General features: G+C 40.8%; 1 protein-coding gene across 1 annotated transcript in view; it reads right to left on the bottom strand.

Moving 5' to 3' along the window:
• Window positions 1-221: 221 nt before the first annotated feature.
• Window positions 222-15,016, bottom strand: part of MSH2 (mutS homolog 2) — a 65,132-nt gene continuing 50,337 nt past the window's right edge. The window contains exons 10-16 of the mRNA XM_040993692.1: window positions 14,842-14,992; window positions 11,920-12,017; window positions 7,202-7,447; window positions 5,715-5,919; window positions 5,136-5,383; window positions 3,171-3,346; window positions 222-666 (exon numbers count right to left, since the gene is read on the bottom strand). Coding sequence (XP_040849626.1) covers window positions 496-666; window positions 3,171-3,346; window positions 5,136-5,383; window positions 5,715-5,919; window positions 7,202-7,447; window positions 11,920-12,017; window positions 14,842-14,992 — 1,295 coding nt within the window. The 3' untranslated portion in view covers window positions 222-495. The remainder of the gene's footprint in view (window positions 667-3,170; window positions 3,347-5,135; window positions 5,384-5,714; window positions 5,920-7,201; window positions 7,448-11,919; window positions 12,018-14,841; window positions 14,993-15,016) is intronic.

Raw genomic sequence — 15,016 nt, 5'->3', positions numbered from 1 at the left:
TAACAGAATGGAAGACAGGGTAGAGGAGCATATGAGCTACCTCCATGCCGCCAGCCCAGCTCCTGCCCACAGGTGGGCACTTGGCAATCACTGGGAAAAACCTCCATGGCGTCCTCAAGTCCCTCAGGCCGCAGGAGTACTTACCTCTGCAGGTCTCTGGATACTCGTTTCATCCATATCATGTGGGAATAAGTTATGAAAGAACTACAACATACCTCAAATTCCACAAACTACATGATTTTATTTATAAAATTCAGCACTTTTTTTTTTTACCACTGCTCATGTCCTTCTAAATAGTCCTCAGTTATAACTTTCATTTTTGAAAATAAACCTCTTTAAAAACAAACTCAGCCAAATGTTACTGAGTATTTTAAATTGAAATCTCATGAGAATCAGTAGTGAACACTATGGAAAGGGGGGTTAATATAAAACAATGCAAAAGTGTTACAGACAATAGCTTATCAATATTATCTTCACTCCACTGGTGGGAATTTCTCATGCGGTAACCTTTATTCGTGAAATGATTTCATTTACAAAACTATTGTTCTTTGCAATCACTTCAGCTTTTAGCTGTCTTAACTTTATTGTAATGTTTTCTTCTGACATTTCAGTAAAGGGCACTTGCTTCACCTTCAGTAGAAACTCCTGAATAATTTTTTCACCTTGCTGAAAAACAAGTAAACATTCCATTAGTCATTAAAATGTCTTTAAAAAGTCACATTAGACAGCAATGAATTGCTCCAATAAATCTCCAGCTCAACACATCCCGCAATACTTACAGATCAATTTCATTAGTGCAAGTGTACAGTGACTACAACATGGAGCAAAGCCCCTAGAACTTTCCTTTCAGAGAATAACAAAGGAACTGAAAATTTAGCAGTTCCCAAACCTTTTAATACCACAACCAACATATACAGCTAATCTGGGAGGAGAAGGGATGATTTGTGAGGATGAACTCACAGTTTATAAATATTTAAAGTTAAACAGCCTTTACAAGTTCATACACATACAAAAGGGTATGCTTCTGTTTTGTTCATTTCACTGCCCCGTCATGTGCTTCCAAAGCACACGGCTATCACTTACTATGCAATCTCTGGAGCATTCCCTTAAGCTCCATTCCTAATCCATAAAAAGGGAATATTACCAACCTCAAAGGCAGTTGTGAGACCTAAATAATTACTAGGTATAAACTGTTTAGCAGAGCCTGGCAAACAGTAAGCACCAAATATACATTCATCATTGCTCATGGGGAATAACTGAGAAGCCTGCTTTTCACACAGGGAACTAACTGGTTCAAAGTACCTTAAAGGGGAAAAGTAGATGTCCAATTGAGGAAACAACAAAATATGTTTCTATGACAGAGTCAAATACGCTTTTTTCCCTAAAGATAAACTTAGACTAATACCAATGTTACATTCTTACCTTTAAAACTTATCAGAATCGCATAATTATCAAGTCAGATTTTAGGAATTATGTCTGTTTCTAACTGGACACCAGGAATTACGTTTTAAAACAAACAAAAACAAGCAAAACAAAAACAAAGCAAAACAAACAACCTCTTTGGCTTAGGACCAGGTAGCCCTAAGTGGTAGCCTAGAAGCTAAAGTTCTCACCTTGCATGCACTGGGATCCCATATGGGGGCTGGTTCGTATCCCAGCTGCTCTACTTCCCAGCTACCGGCTTGTGGCCTGGGAAAGCAGCCTTGGGACTCTGCACCCATGTGGGAGACCTGGAAGAAGTTCCTGCCTTCAGATTGGCTCAGCTCTGGCCCTTGTGGCTACTTGAGGAGTGAACCAGCAGACAAAAATTTTCTCTCTCCTTCACTCTATAAATATGACTTTCCAATGAAAATAAATAAATCTTTAAAACAAAACAAACAAGAAAAACCCTGCTTAATCCACCATCAGAACTATGTTTTTCTTCCATTAAAAATGTTAACACAAAGACAGCTCTGTATTTAGGATGGTGACTTTCCATAGCCAGCCAAGTATTAATAAACAATGATATACTTCTTGTACAGGTGCAACAGATTAAGATCTGTGTACTTTTTTTTTAAAACTATTGTATCAGGTATCTATCCTTCAAGTAAGAACACAAGTTCATCATGTAAAAGTTTTATGTGACAAGTGAAAAGCTGGCACAATATATGCTACAACAAGAGTGATCAGACCAGGAAGTGAATTAGGTAATTTCATTTTCATTGTTAAATGAAACTGGTAAGATTTTAAAACAAAGCAAACTTGGCATGTATCTTATGTGACTATCCAAATTTGACGCATCAGAGAGGTCCATTTAAGAATCAAGTCTCCCGCAAGAACCAGGACATCCTGCCCGTTGGCTTCTTTTTCTTTTTTCTTTTTCTTTTTTTTTTTTTTTTAATTGGAAAGGCAGATTTATAGAAAGGAGGAGAGACAGAAAGGGAGATCTTCCATCTATGGGTCACTTCCCAAGTGGCTGCAACAGGTGGAGCTGCGCTGATCCAAAGGCAGGAACCAGGAGTTCTTCCGGGTCTCCCATGTGGGTACAGGGTCCCAAGGTTTTGGGCCATCCTCCACTGCTTTCCCAGGCCACAAGCAGGGAGCTGGGTGGGAAGCGGGACTATTGGGATTAGAGCTGGAGCCCAAATGGGATCCCGGGGCATACAAAGCGAGGGCTTTAGCCGCTAGGCCATCGCGCCAGGTCGCTGCCAGCTTCTTGAGTAAACGTCGACTGTAGATCACTATGGCTCCCACTATGGCTCCATAGTGATCACTATGGATCACTATGACACACTGATTTATTAAATTTATCTCAGTCTGATCATAAAAGGGTAAGGATTGTGAATTGGGCTTTTGAATTTATTTATTTGTCTTTACCCCATATAAACCAAACAATTTAACTGGACTTGATATAATCACCTATGAGGTCATCAAAGATGTTCTTTGGACATCTACAGCTCCCTTGAATGACCAATTTTACCCCTACATTAAATTCCCAGCTTTTACATTTATACTGATACTTAAAATTCTTCTTGATCAGTTACATGTAATAGACACAGATTCTTTGCCATGCCAAAAACTGTAAATGAAACCAATAAGCAACATCCAGAGGTAAATGCTACAGTCATCTAGGAGAAACAGAACATGACACCTGCTGTGAGCTCCTTTACAGAACCCAGGAATGAACAAACCTCTCTTTCCAGGCAGCACTTTTTGGCTGCCGGCTCCATTTCATCACACACTTGTGAGTCTCCAACATTCTGAAACTCCTCCAGTTCCTGGGCTTTTTGCTTCGCACACTCAATCACATGCCTAGGGAAATTGGCAAGCTCTGCAACGTGAATCCCAAAGCTTTGATCACAAACACCTGTCAGAAATTCAGGGGGATGAGGAGGGAACAGTGCAAAGAGTCAGCAATTTCTATAAATGGGATTTACCATGCTCACTCTATCATTAGGAAACTTAATTTGGAACTATTTCAAACACATGAGCTAAATGTTCCTGAATAATTTAGATAAGAAATTTTAATTGAACCTACAGTGAAAAGTGACTGGCGTGGCACACTGTACTCTACCAGATTTCTTTAATAGGAAGGTAAAAGTGCAGAGGAAAAGTTAGATAAACAACTTCAAAGGCCTAGAAAACAGCATCTTAATTTGAAGAAAAAGTAATGAACTGAACATCTCTGGTTTTCTCATTGCATGACACACTAAAATAATAACAACAACAAAAAGTATAAGTGTCACTACATACAGTAGTATTTAATTCAAAATACACTGATCTATTACTCGTGACTGGTCTGTCCTCTGGATCTGCCCACATCACTCTCTAGAGATGACACTTGGGAAAAGTTGCTGGATAAATACATTGAAGGATCTGAAACGCTTTTCATGGAAAAGCTCCTTAATCATGCTTGTGAAACCTCATTCTGAAATGACAACAGACTTTTGACACAAATCACTAGTAAATTATAGACAAGGCAGCTTTTCTTCATCCTACTTTCTGGAAATAAACTGGGTCAAGACGTTTTTCCCAGGAATTTAGTACATATGATGTGTGCCAAGTTTACTATACAAACTTTGGTTTCTGCTTCAATAATATCGTGGAGCAGCCATAAGGAGATGTGCACAGGAGTTCGACCTGGAGCCGAGAGTTACGCTGGCTGAATATCGTTATCAGGATGCCTGGGTTTGACTCCTAGTTTCACTGGCTTTCTGCTAATGCACAGCTGGTAGCCAGCAGGTGACGGCTACACTAGTTGGGTCCTTGGTACCCACGTGGAATACTAATGCGTTCCTAGCTCCTGGTTTTTGCCTAGCTGAGTCCCAAGTACTGAGGGCAGTTGCAGGGCTAACCAGAAGATGGAAGATCTATGTTTCCCTTGACCTCCCAAATATATAAATCCTTAAAAAAAAAACAAACATATATTCTGAAGCCATTTCAAGGGCACATATAACAAAACATGACTAAAAAGCAGAACAACTTTTGGCTAAATGCCAAGTCCACCTATCTTCTACAGCAATAATAATGCAAACTCAGAAACTCAGAAGGCTTTCCACTTAAACGATAAAGGATAAAAGATCCCAGGCTCTGGATCTGCATCGCAGTGTAGCGGATTAGCTGTTGCCTGGGAGGCTAGCATCTCACTAGGGCCAGTTCAGGTCCTGGCTGCTTTATTTCCAATTCAGATTGCTGCTAAGGTTCCTAGAAAAGAAAAAAATGGCCCAACTGACTGTGCCCTGCCGCATACACAGCAGAAGTGGATGGAGTCCAGGCTCCTCCCTGTAACCTGGCCCAGGCCATAACACAGTGGCCATTTGCAGAGTGACTCAGCAGATCAAGATCTCTGTTTCTGTCCCCCTCTATCACTCTGCCAAACAAAGAGAGGGAGAAAAAGAAAGAGGAAGAGGAGGAAAGGAAGGAAAACTTGATCTGGGATGAAGAGTGCAGATTACCACTGCCAGTCCTGCAAGACAGAGAAACACAGATAATGCAGCAGTCTTTCTGATCCCAGACTGCTAATAGGTAAATGTGCTCTCCAAAAGCATCAGTGATCATAGTGACGGACACACAGCAGAAACCAGACAATGACTCCAGGTACAGGACATTGTATTGTCATGTTGTATTCACAGTGTATCATTGTTGTACATACTCACCTTTCTTCACTTGATAAAGCATGGTTAAGGTGTCTTCAGAGGTCAGTGCTGTGACATGTAGATTGTTAACTGTTGGTATATGATTGGCCAAGGCGGTGAGTTCGTGAAAATGGGTTGCAAACATGCAAAAAGAGCCAATCTTGGTTGCAATGTAATCTGATATAGCCCATGCTAGCCCAAATCCATCATAGGTAGAAGTTCCTCTTCCCAATTCATCTATGATTATTAAAGAATCTTTAGTTGCAGATCTGAAAAACATAAATCACATGTAAGCTTTCGATGACATAAAATGTAATAATGCAAAAAACAAAATTAAATGATATGGTGGGAAAGAAATGTCACTGACATATCAAAAGTTATTATCTTAAGATACAAAACTCAAAAACACTTCTTCAATAACATCATTAATTACTCATTTTCCGTTTTGAGATTAATTACCCTTTTAAAGGTTTCAACAAAACAACTCTTAAACTGAGATAAACATATACACAGACGTCATAAATACACACATCTGCCAATGCACCTCTCACCAGATAGTGATACAGCTTGTGACCTCCGGACACTAGAACAAGCTCTTACCTGAGGATCGAAGCGGTTTCCAACATTTCAGCCATAAACGTGGACACTCCTTTCAGCTGACTGTCACCAGCCCCCACCCGAGCCAAGATGCAGTCCACAATGGACACCTCTGCTGACTCACATGGCACAAAACACCCAATTTGGGCCATAAGTACTATCACACCGGTTTGGCGAATATACGTTGATTTACCTCCCATATTGGGCCCTACAATACAAAGCCAAAAAGCAAAATTACTAATTTTGTTCTACTACTTACCACTACTCCTATATTGGGCATTATTGATTAACCACCTAGATCACACACTGATCTGACATGCAAGAAACCAAATACGTGGACAAATTGGCACCTATACTATCCTTAATACAATGTCAATACCAAGGTTCTTCATCAAAGGGAGCACAAAACCACAGTGACCTGTCAGCTGACCCTCATCTAGAACTATACATGTACCAATCACTGACAGAATAGCTATCAGGCTAACTAAATGACGTCCAGAAAAGCAGTAAGGGTCTGATGATTTACACTGTTAGTAAATGCATCATTATGGTCACATTACCTGTATTCCACAATACAGCCCTAAGATCTGGATGTTCTTCAGGAAAATGTGCCCTTTACTGGTTGAGTTTACAATGAATCAATCATTTAAAAACTCATTGGGGAAACAGAATGCAATTAGTGACCCTTTCCCAAAATACTACATTTCTAGTATCTGATTTCTAGAAGTTTCTAGAATCTAAGATCTCTCAAAGACACCTGAGTCACACTGCACTAGTCTATACATAGATGTTTTCTTCATTTCACACAGTTCTAATCTTAAAAAGAACTGTGGGGAGCCCAGTGCAGTGGCCCAGCGGCTAAGGTCCTCGCCCTGAATGCGCCGGATTCTGGTCCCAGTGACCCCACTTCCCATCCTGCTTCCTGCTTGTGGTCTGGGAGGGCAGTCAAGGATGGCCCAAAGCCTTGGGACCTGGCACTGCGGGCGAGCCCCGAAGAGCTCCTGGCTCCCAGCTTCGGATCGGTGCAGCACCAACTGTTACAGTCACTTAAGGGAGTGAATCATCGGACAGAAGATCTTCCTCTGTCTCTCCTCCTCTCTGTTTATCTGACTTCACAATAAAAATAAATAAATATTTAAAAAAAAAAACTGTGGGAAATATTGCTTAATGTAAGTTTTGAGAGGCAATACTCGCTTTTAAACACCCTGAATCCCTGGAAACAGTTTTACACGAGAGCCCCAAATAAAGCTTTTAGCACCCCTTCAGATTTCTCCCTCTAAAACAAATTAAATAAGTGTGAATATGCATAATTAACCAGAATGAATATGCATAACTAACCAGAACATTCCTCTTTTTAATGCCAAGGACAGAAATGTTTCTTATCAATTTTATATACTTTTACTCCAACACTAAAAAAAAAAAAAAAAATTAAGGGATACTATCCGTTACTTCTGTCACTGAAGCCCATACACTCTGTGTGTGTGTTTTACCAGTAATGATGTGGAACATCTGTTTATCTTTTTCAAAGTGTACATCATTAGGAATAAATGCAACTTCATCTTGAACTTCAACACACGCATGTCTGGATCCTTTCAATATAATTCTTCCTTGTCCTTTCTCCAGGATGACTGGTCGTACGTACGGAACAGGTGCTCCATTAGACACGTGAGCAAAGCTGACAACAGCATCAAGCTGAGCCAACACATCATTGAGGGTCTGCATGGGTTCTACGTAGCCTATAGAAGAGTAAAAAACAGCATGAACAGCAGTAACGGGTAAGAAAAAAAAACAGATAAGACTTGTAAAAATAAAGATTAAATTTAACTTCCTACTTTAAGAACATGTAACTCATTTCCTAGTTAAGAAAGTTTATAAAGGGGGACTGATGTCAAGGCACAGCATTTTAAGCCTCTAGCTGCAGCACTGGGAACACCAGTTTCAAGTCCTGGGTGCTCTACTCCTCATCCAGCTCCTTGCTTGTGGCCTGGGAAGAGCAGGGGATGATCCAAACCCCCAGGACCCTGCACCCACATGGGAGATCAAAAACCTCCTGGCTGCTGGATCTGGATCAGCTCAGCTCAGCTCCGGCCATTGCGGACATCTGAAGAGTGAACCAGCAGATGGAAGATTTCTCTGTCTCTGTTTCACTCTCTCTATAAATCTACCTTTCACATAAAAAAGTAAATTCAAAAAAGAAAGTATGATGCCTTCCCTATCCAAACCCAGTAAAACAAAAAAGGAAAACTATTTGTGAAGAAATTAGTCAAGATTTAAAATATTAACAAGAAAAAACTTTCAAAAAAATACTGATAAGCAAAAATTCTTTTACTGTTCTCAATAAGAGAAAAAAAATTAAGACAAGCAGGAGGAAGTACTGTCTGAAACACACTCCCAACTTTAAGAATGTAAAACCAGGGCCCGGTGCAATGGCGCAAGTGGTTAAAGGTCCTCGCCTTGCATGCCCAGGATCCCATATGGACGCCGGTTCTAATCCTGGCAGCCCCGCTTCCCTTCCAGCTCCCTGCCTGTGGCCTGGGAAAGCAGTCGAGGACGGCCCAAAGCTTTGGGAACCTGCACCCGCGTGGGAGACCCGGAAGAGGCTCCTGGCTTTGGATCGGCATAGTATCGACCCGTTGCGCTCACTTGGGGAGTGAATCATCGGACAGAAGATCTTCCTCTCTGTCTCTCCTCTCTGTACATCCGCCTTTCCAATAAAAAAATAATAAAAATAAATCTTTAAAAAAAAAAAAAAAAGAATGTAAAACCAGTGTGGCACCTCCCAATCAGCATTAAAACAAAATATAGCACCCCCATGTAGCAGGCAGTCATGTAACTGTCACGGACTTTGTATGTACAGAACGACAGTAGGACTATTACCAAGGCTTAATTGTTTTCATCATTACCATGTGCACAGATTTTCAGTATGAACTTAGACCCCCAGTTATCACCTAAAAACATTTTCGGGACTGGCGCCGTGGCCTAGCAGCTAAAGTCCTCGCCTTGAACAAGCCAGGATCCCACAAGGGTGCTAGTTCTAATCCCGGCAGCTTTCCCATCCAGCTCCCTGCTTGTGGCCTGGGAAAGCAGTCGAGGACGTCCCAATGCTTTGGGATCCTGCACCCGTGTGGGATACCCGGAAGAAGTTCCTGGATCCTGGCTTCGGATCGTTACAGCACCGGCCGTTGTGCTCACTTGGGGAGTGAATCATCGGATGGAAGATCTTCCTCTCTGTCACTCCTCCTCTCTTTATATCTGCCTTTCCAATTTAAAAAAAATCAATAAATCTTAAAAAAAAAAAAAACCATTTTCAAGATTCTGCAAGCATTTTGCTAGAGTATTAATACTAAAAGCTGTCACATCCATGAAAAATACCGCAAACACATGCCAGACAGAGCAAACTACAACGCCACAACTTCAGAGTAAATTCTGATTGCTCAGGGAAAGAGGAGCTGGTGAAGACGCCTGGCGTCACACACGCTACCACACGGTCATAGCTCACCCCCGTCCTCACCAGACATGCAGGAGGAAAGTGCTCACAATTTCAGGAAAACACAAGATCATGAGTTCAATCAAGTGGCAGAAAATTTGACTCATTTCTTATTCCTTCATTTCCACTAAAAGTGACAAATATTTTGACAGTAAAAATTAACTCATGAATGAAAAAATTAATTTAATTCTTTTAATAAAGGTTTTTTTTTTTTAAGGAGAGCTCACTACTGCCTTGTAGCAATAGGAACTTGTAAGAACTAAACATCAGTAGAAAACTTAACATAATTATATACTGAAAATCAAGATTTTTAAATTAATGAATTAATTAATATGAAAAAGCAGCATGGCACAGAGAGAAAAAGACAGAGAGGTATTCCACTCCACTGGTTTCATTCCTCAAATGGCCACAACAGCCAGAGCTGGAATAGGCTGAAACCAGGGAAGTCCATCCAGGTCTCTCTCTTGAGGTGGCTGGGAACTGGATCTAAAGTGGAGTAACCAAACAAATGGGATGCTGGCCTCACATGTTGTGGCTTAACTTGCAGTGCCACAATGCTAAGATCAAACTTCTTTTTTTTTTTAAAAAAAAAAAGATTTATTTTATTATTATTGGAAAGTCAGATATACAGAGAGGAGAGACAGAGAGGAAGATCTTCCATCCGATGATTTGCTCCCCAGGTGAGCGTAACGGCCGATGCTATGCCAAGGGAAGCGGGGCTGCTGGGATAGAACCAGCGCCCATATGGGATCCCGAGCATGCAAGGCGAGGACCTTAACCACTGCGCCATGGCACCGGGCCCTAAGATCAAACTTCTATGATTATTATTGAGAGAGCGTTGGTCCATCCACTACTTTACTCGACAGCCCGGCTGGTATAAGACAAAACCAGGAAACAGCTCCACGCAAGAGCTTTCCCATGTTGAAGGCAAGGGTCCAGACACATGGCCCACACTTCCCATTGCTTTTCCAAGGCTGAAGAGAAATAGTACAGCCATAATGCCAGCAGTGCAAGTGGCAGCTTTACCAGCTACACAAGACGGACCCCACACTTTCTAACATACAGACAAAAATATATTCAATTAAAAATAATATTGGGGTTAGTGCAATGATAACAGCACGTTAATCCTATGCCCTGTGGTGCCACCATCTCATTTGGGTTAACATCCTGGCTGCTCCATTTCCCACCCAGCTCCCTGTTTATGGGAAAGCAGTGAAGGATGGCCCAACATCTTGGAAACCTACACCTGTATGGGAGACCAGAGGAGGTTCCTGGCTCCTGGTTTTGGCTAGACTCAGCTCTGGCCATTGTGGTCATTTTGGGAGTGACTAGCAGACAGAAAATCTTTCTATCTTGTCTTCTGGGTGTAAATCTGCAGGAAGGAATGGAAAAAGAAGGAAGGAAGAGGGGGAAGGAAGGGGGAGGAGGAGGAGTAGAAGAGAAATAAAGACAATAAGAAAGAACTTGACAGAAGCGTTACTGTGTCCTTCCTTCTGTATCACATTAGAAAGCTCAGAAATGCCACTTGTTGAACAACTGGTGATGCTAACTTTGACAACCCGGCTAACGTGGCAGCACAGAGATTACAGCCAACATCCAGACGATAGTGAGCAGAACCTTCTGGTGTAACACATCTCCACCCGACCCAGTGCTGAACGTATGTCTGCTCCATTGAAGAGCCATGCCTAAGGACCAAGCTGTACTATCGTTCATTTGCAGAAAATTAACTCTGGAAGTAGACTTTTTTTTTTAATTACATTGCATTATGTGACACAGTTTCATAGGCTCTGGGATTCCCCCATTCCCTCTCTGTGCCCTCCCACCATGATAGATTCCTCCACCGTGTTGCAGTATTACAGTACAAATTCAGTCAAGATTCTTTCTTTGCAAACATATAGAAGCATAGACTTCAGCATCTTATTGTCCAGATAAATTCAACATGGCAGTAGCTTTTTAACAGACTCCAAAAATCTGCAAAATGGAACTTAGGACCCACAGAGGCTTGTCTCATGTTTATTTTCAGTTGTATTTATTCTCATAACCTAGAGCTTGAGCTTACAGACAACTCAACATACTGCTGGCCTGTAGTGGTGGTTTCTCTTCTCCTTGTTATAACTACATGCTTTATGTTTTCCCATGAACAAAAATCAAAATTAAAAATAGGGCCCAGCGCAGTGTCCTAGCAGCTGAAGTCCTCACCTTGCATGCACCAAGATCCCATAAGGGCGCTGGTTCATGTCCCAGTCGCCACGCTTCCCATCCAGCTCCCTGCTTAAGGCCTGGGAAGCAGTCTAGGACAGCCCAAAGCCTTGGGACCCTGCACCCGCGTGGGAGACCTGGAGGAAGTTTCTGGCTCCTGGCCTTGGATCGGCGCAGCACCAGCCTTAGCGCTCACTTGGGGAGTGAATCATCGGACAGAAGATCTTCCTCTCTGTCTCTCCTCCTCTCTGTATATCTGACTTTGCACTAAAAATAAATAAATGTTTAAAAAATTAAACATTAAAAAAGTTAAGGATATTGTCATTCCTCAGCTGGTGCTCAAAGTTTAGTTAATTTCCAGTTATCTTTCCCACTCTAAAATGTTTTGCTCTGCAAGTAGTAATTAGTTACAGTATGCCACAGCTTACCAAAACATACCAGAAAAGAAACACTCTTCCAACATCATGATACTAATTAATGACCAAAACTAAGATTATATTTAGAAATATCACTAAATTTTACCTGAAGAAATATTGACAATTTCTTTAACAATGGCGTCCTGGGCCTCCTCATACTCAGATTTATTTTTGGTATATTCTTCATTTAAAGAACTTAATTTACTGCAAGTCAAGGTAATATATTATTAAAAACATATAAAATGTAATAAAGCATATTTTCATTCTGAATCATCAAGGCAGCAACAAAATTAGGACACAGTCACAAACTGGGCAACTCATTAGGGGCGGAAGCAGCTATAGTTGAGTTTATTAATGTGTTTTTATGTTGTCAGGAATAGTATACCAACACAGTCAGTACTATAACAAGCAAATAAATCCCTTGATTTATTCTGATGTGAAATATTCTGATATAAATTCTGAAATTTAAAAATTCTGATATAAACTAATTAAAATACAATCCTTACTAAGGAAGGAGGCCTTCCTGCCTCTTAAATGTGTACACACACATTTTTCTCTTTATTGTGCACCTTTTGACATTCAAAGTTTTCAAAAATAAAATGTTTTGCAAATAAATTTAATAATTTGAAATTGGTATTGCTTAAAGCCAAAATCCTGAAAAAATATGAGAATAAAATGAGGAAAACAATATTCACTGGCATTAAAAGGAAATAAAATGAAGAACAAAAACGAAGGGCTGACATTGTGGTAGAATGGGTTAAGCGGCCACTTGGGATGCCAACACCTCACATTTGGAGCCTCAGCTGGGTCTTGGCTGCTCTGTTTATGGTCCAGCATCCTGCTAATATGCCTGGAAAAGCAGTGGAAGATAGCCCAAATACCCAAGCCCTGCTACCACGTGGAAGACACAGATGCAGTTCCAGGACCATGGCTTTTTATTGGCCCAGCCCCGGCCACCTTGGATGAAAAACCATCTCTGAAACAAGACTAGCTAAAGGACAGTACAAGGCGATTAAGAGAACAAAACGACTACTCTAAAACAAGCAAATAAAAAGAATTAAAGGTTAGAAAAGCAAAGGGTAAAAATATTATAAAAGCGAAAACCTAGCGTGAAGAGATAAGCTGCAAAATCTCAAAAGTGAAGACAATAATCGGTCAAACTAAGCACTTGAGCTTTCATTTCGGATAAGGACTACAGGCTTTTATTTATTTTTTTTAAGAATAGAGATTTTAAATATTTACTTATTTTTATTGGAAAGGCAGGTATACAGAGAGGAGGAGAGACAAGGAAGAAGATCTTTCAGCCACAACGGATGGAGCTGAGCCAATCCCAAGCCAGGATCCAGGAACTTCTTCCGGGTCTCCCACATGGGAGCAGGGTCCCAAGGCTTTGGGCTGTCCTCGACTGCTTTCCCAGGCCACAAGCAGGGAGCTGGATGGGAAGTGGAGCTGCCGGGATTAGAACCAGCGCCCATATAGGATCCTGGCGCGTTCAAGGCGAGGACTTTAGCTGCTAGGCCACACCGCTGGGCCTGACTAAAGCCTTTTAAGAAGAAAAATTAAATAGCACAGTCACAACCCTGTAAGCATCCAATTTATTGATAAAAATTAATGAAACCTTAAAAGTTCCACCTTGTCTAAGCAAAAATATAAACCTTTATTGAAGTAGAAAATACATAACATCCTGGTAAAACAGATTAGATTGGGCAACAAAAGATCTTTGAACTCAGTATAATTGTAGCCTTAACTTCTTTATCTACAACTATAAATGCATAAATAAATGATCTGTAAATTACAGAGAATATTTAGGAGATGGAGGTATATGGCTATAGATTCCAGAACACAGAAATAAAATGACAAATACCCTCCCCTCCTTAAATCATCGAAGTGTTTCTAAGCTGTTCTGCTTCCAATCCAGCTTCCTGCTAATGCACCTGGGAAAGCAGCAGAAGATGGCCCAGGTACTCAGGGCCCTGCCAACCATATGGAAAACCCAGATGGATTTATGGACGCCTGGCCGTGGCCTGCCCAAGACCAGTCATGGAGGAAGGCACTTAACCACCAAATGGAAGATATCTCCCTGCGTGTCATTCTGCCTTTCAAATCACTATTAATCTTTAAAATAACATTCCTTTTTCACTAATGAGTAATTTGCCTCAGAAACTTTCCTAGATCAGCAAGAGGTAAAAAATAAAACTAAGATTTTTCTCAACATACAGTCATAGCCCAAAAGTTCAGTAAATGGACTTGTTAAAGCCATTCATCCAGGCCCATCGCCATGGCCTAGCAGCTAAAGTCCACACCTTGAACGAACCGGGATCCCATATGGGCACCAGTTCTAATCCCGGCAGCTCCACTTCCCATCTAGCTCCCTGCTTGTGGCCTGGGAAAGTAGTTAAGATGGCCCAAAGCCTTGGGACCCTGCACCCGTGTGGAAGACCCGGAAGAGGTTCCTGGATCCTGGCTTCGGATCAGCATAGCATCGGCCGTTGTGCTCACTTGGGGAGTGAATCATCGGACGAAAGATCTTCCTGTCTGTCTCTGCTCCTCTCTGTATATCTGACTTTCCAATAAATAAATAAATCTTAAAAAAAAAACCATTCATCCAACTGAAACATCAGAACTTAATGTGACAAATACCATTTTCCTAGGAAAAATTAAGTGAAAAATACTAAAACAGAAACATGATGTTTATGTATATAATATAAAACAGAAAAATGAATAACTAGCTCTAACAGAAAAGGAAACATTATGAAATAATACAATCTACTCTGCATTTGCAAAAGAACAAGTAGAACGGAAGTGAAAGAGTAGTATTAAAAATAGATTGAAAATATCATTTCAGTTGGTGAGGAAGTGCTGGATTGTTTGTCAAATGGTACTGGGACACTTGACTAGTCTCTTGGAAGAAAATAAAACTCGACTTACCAATAAACAAGGTAAAGCTTTCTTATAATACAGCATTCACACTCACCAGAAAATCCATGGAATTATTGAAAACTTAAAATTAGTGTCTTGATTTACAAACCTGTTAGTAAATTTCACACCATTCTTCTGGATATCTACTGTACTGAAGTTTTTATTGTTACGAAGGACTTTCTCTTCCTTGCAGGTTACTCGAAAGTAATATCCAAACTGTGCACTAGAATCTAGTTTTATCTGTTTGCCAGGGTCCAAGCCTTCAGCATGGGAAGAAGGGAGAA

The sequence above is a fragment of the Ochotona curzoniae genome, unplaced genomic scaffold, assembly GCF_017591425.1.
Source record: "Ochotona curzoniae isolate NIBS_2020 unplaced genomic scaffold, NIBS_Ocur_1.0 contig_883, whole genome shotgun sequence".
In the NCBI taxonomy this organism is placed as follows: Eukaryota; Metazoa; Chordata; class Mammalia; order Lagomorpha; family Ochotonidae; genus Ochotona; species Ochotona curzoniae.
This window is presented reverse-complemented; position numbering and strand designations above follow the sequence as displayed.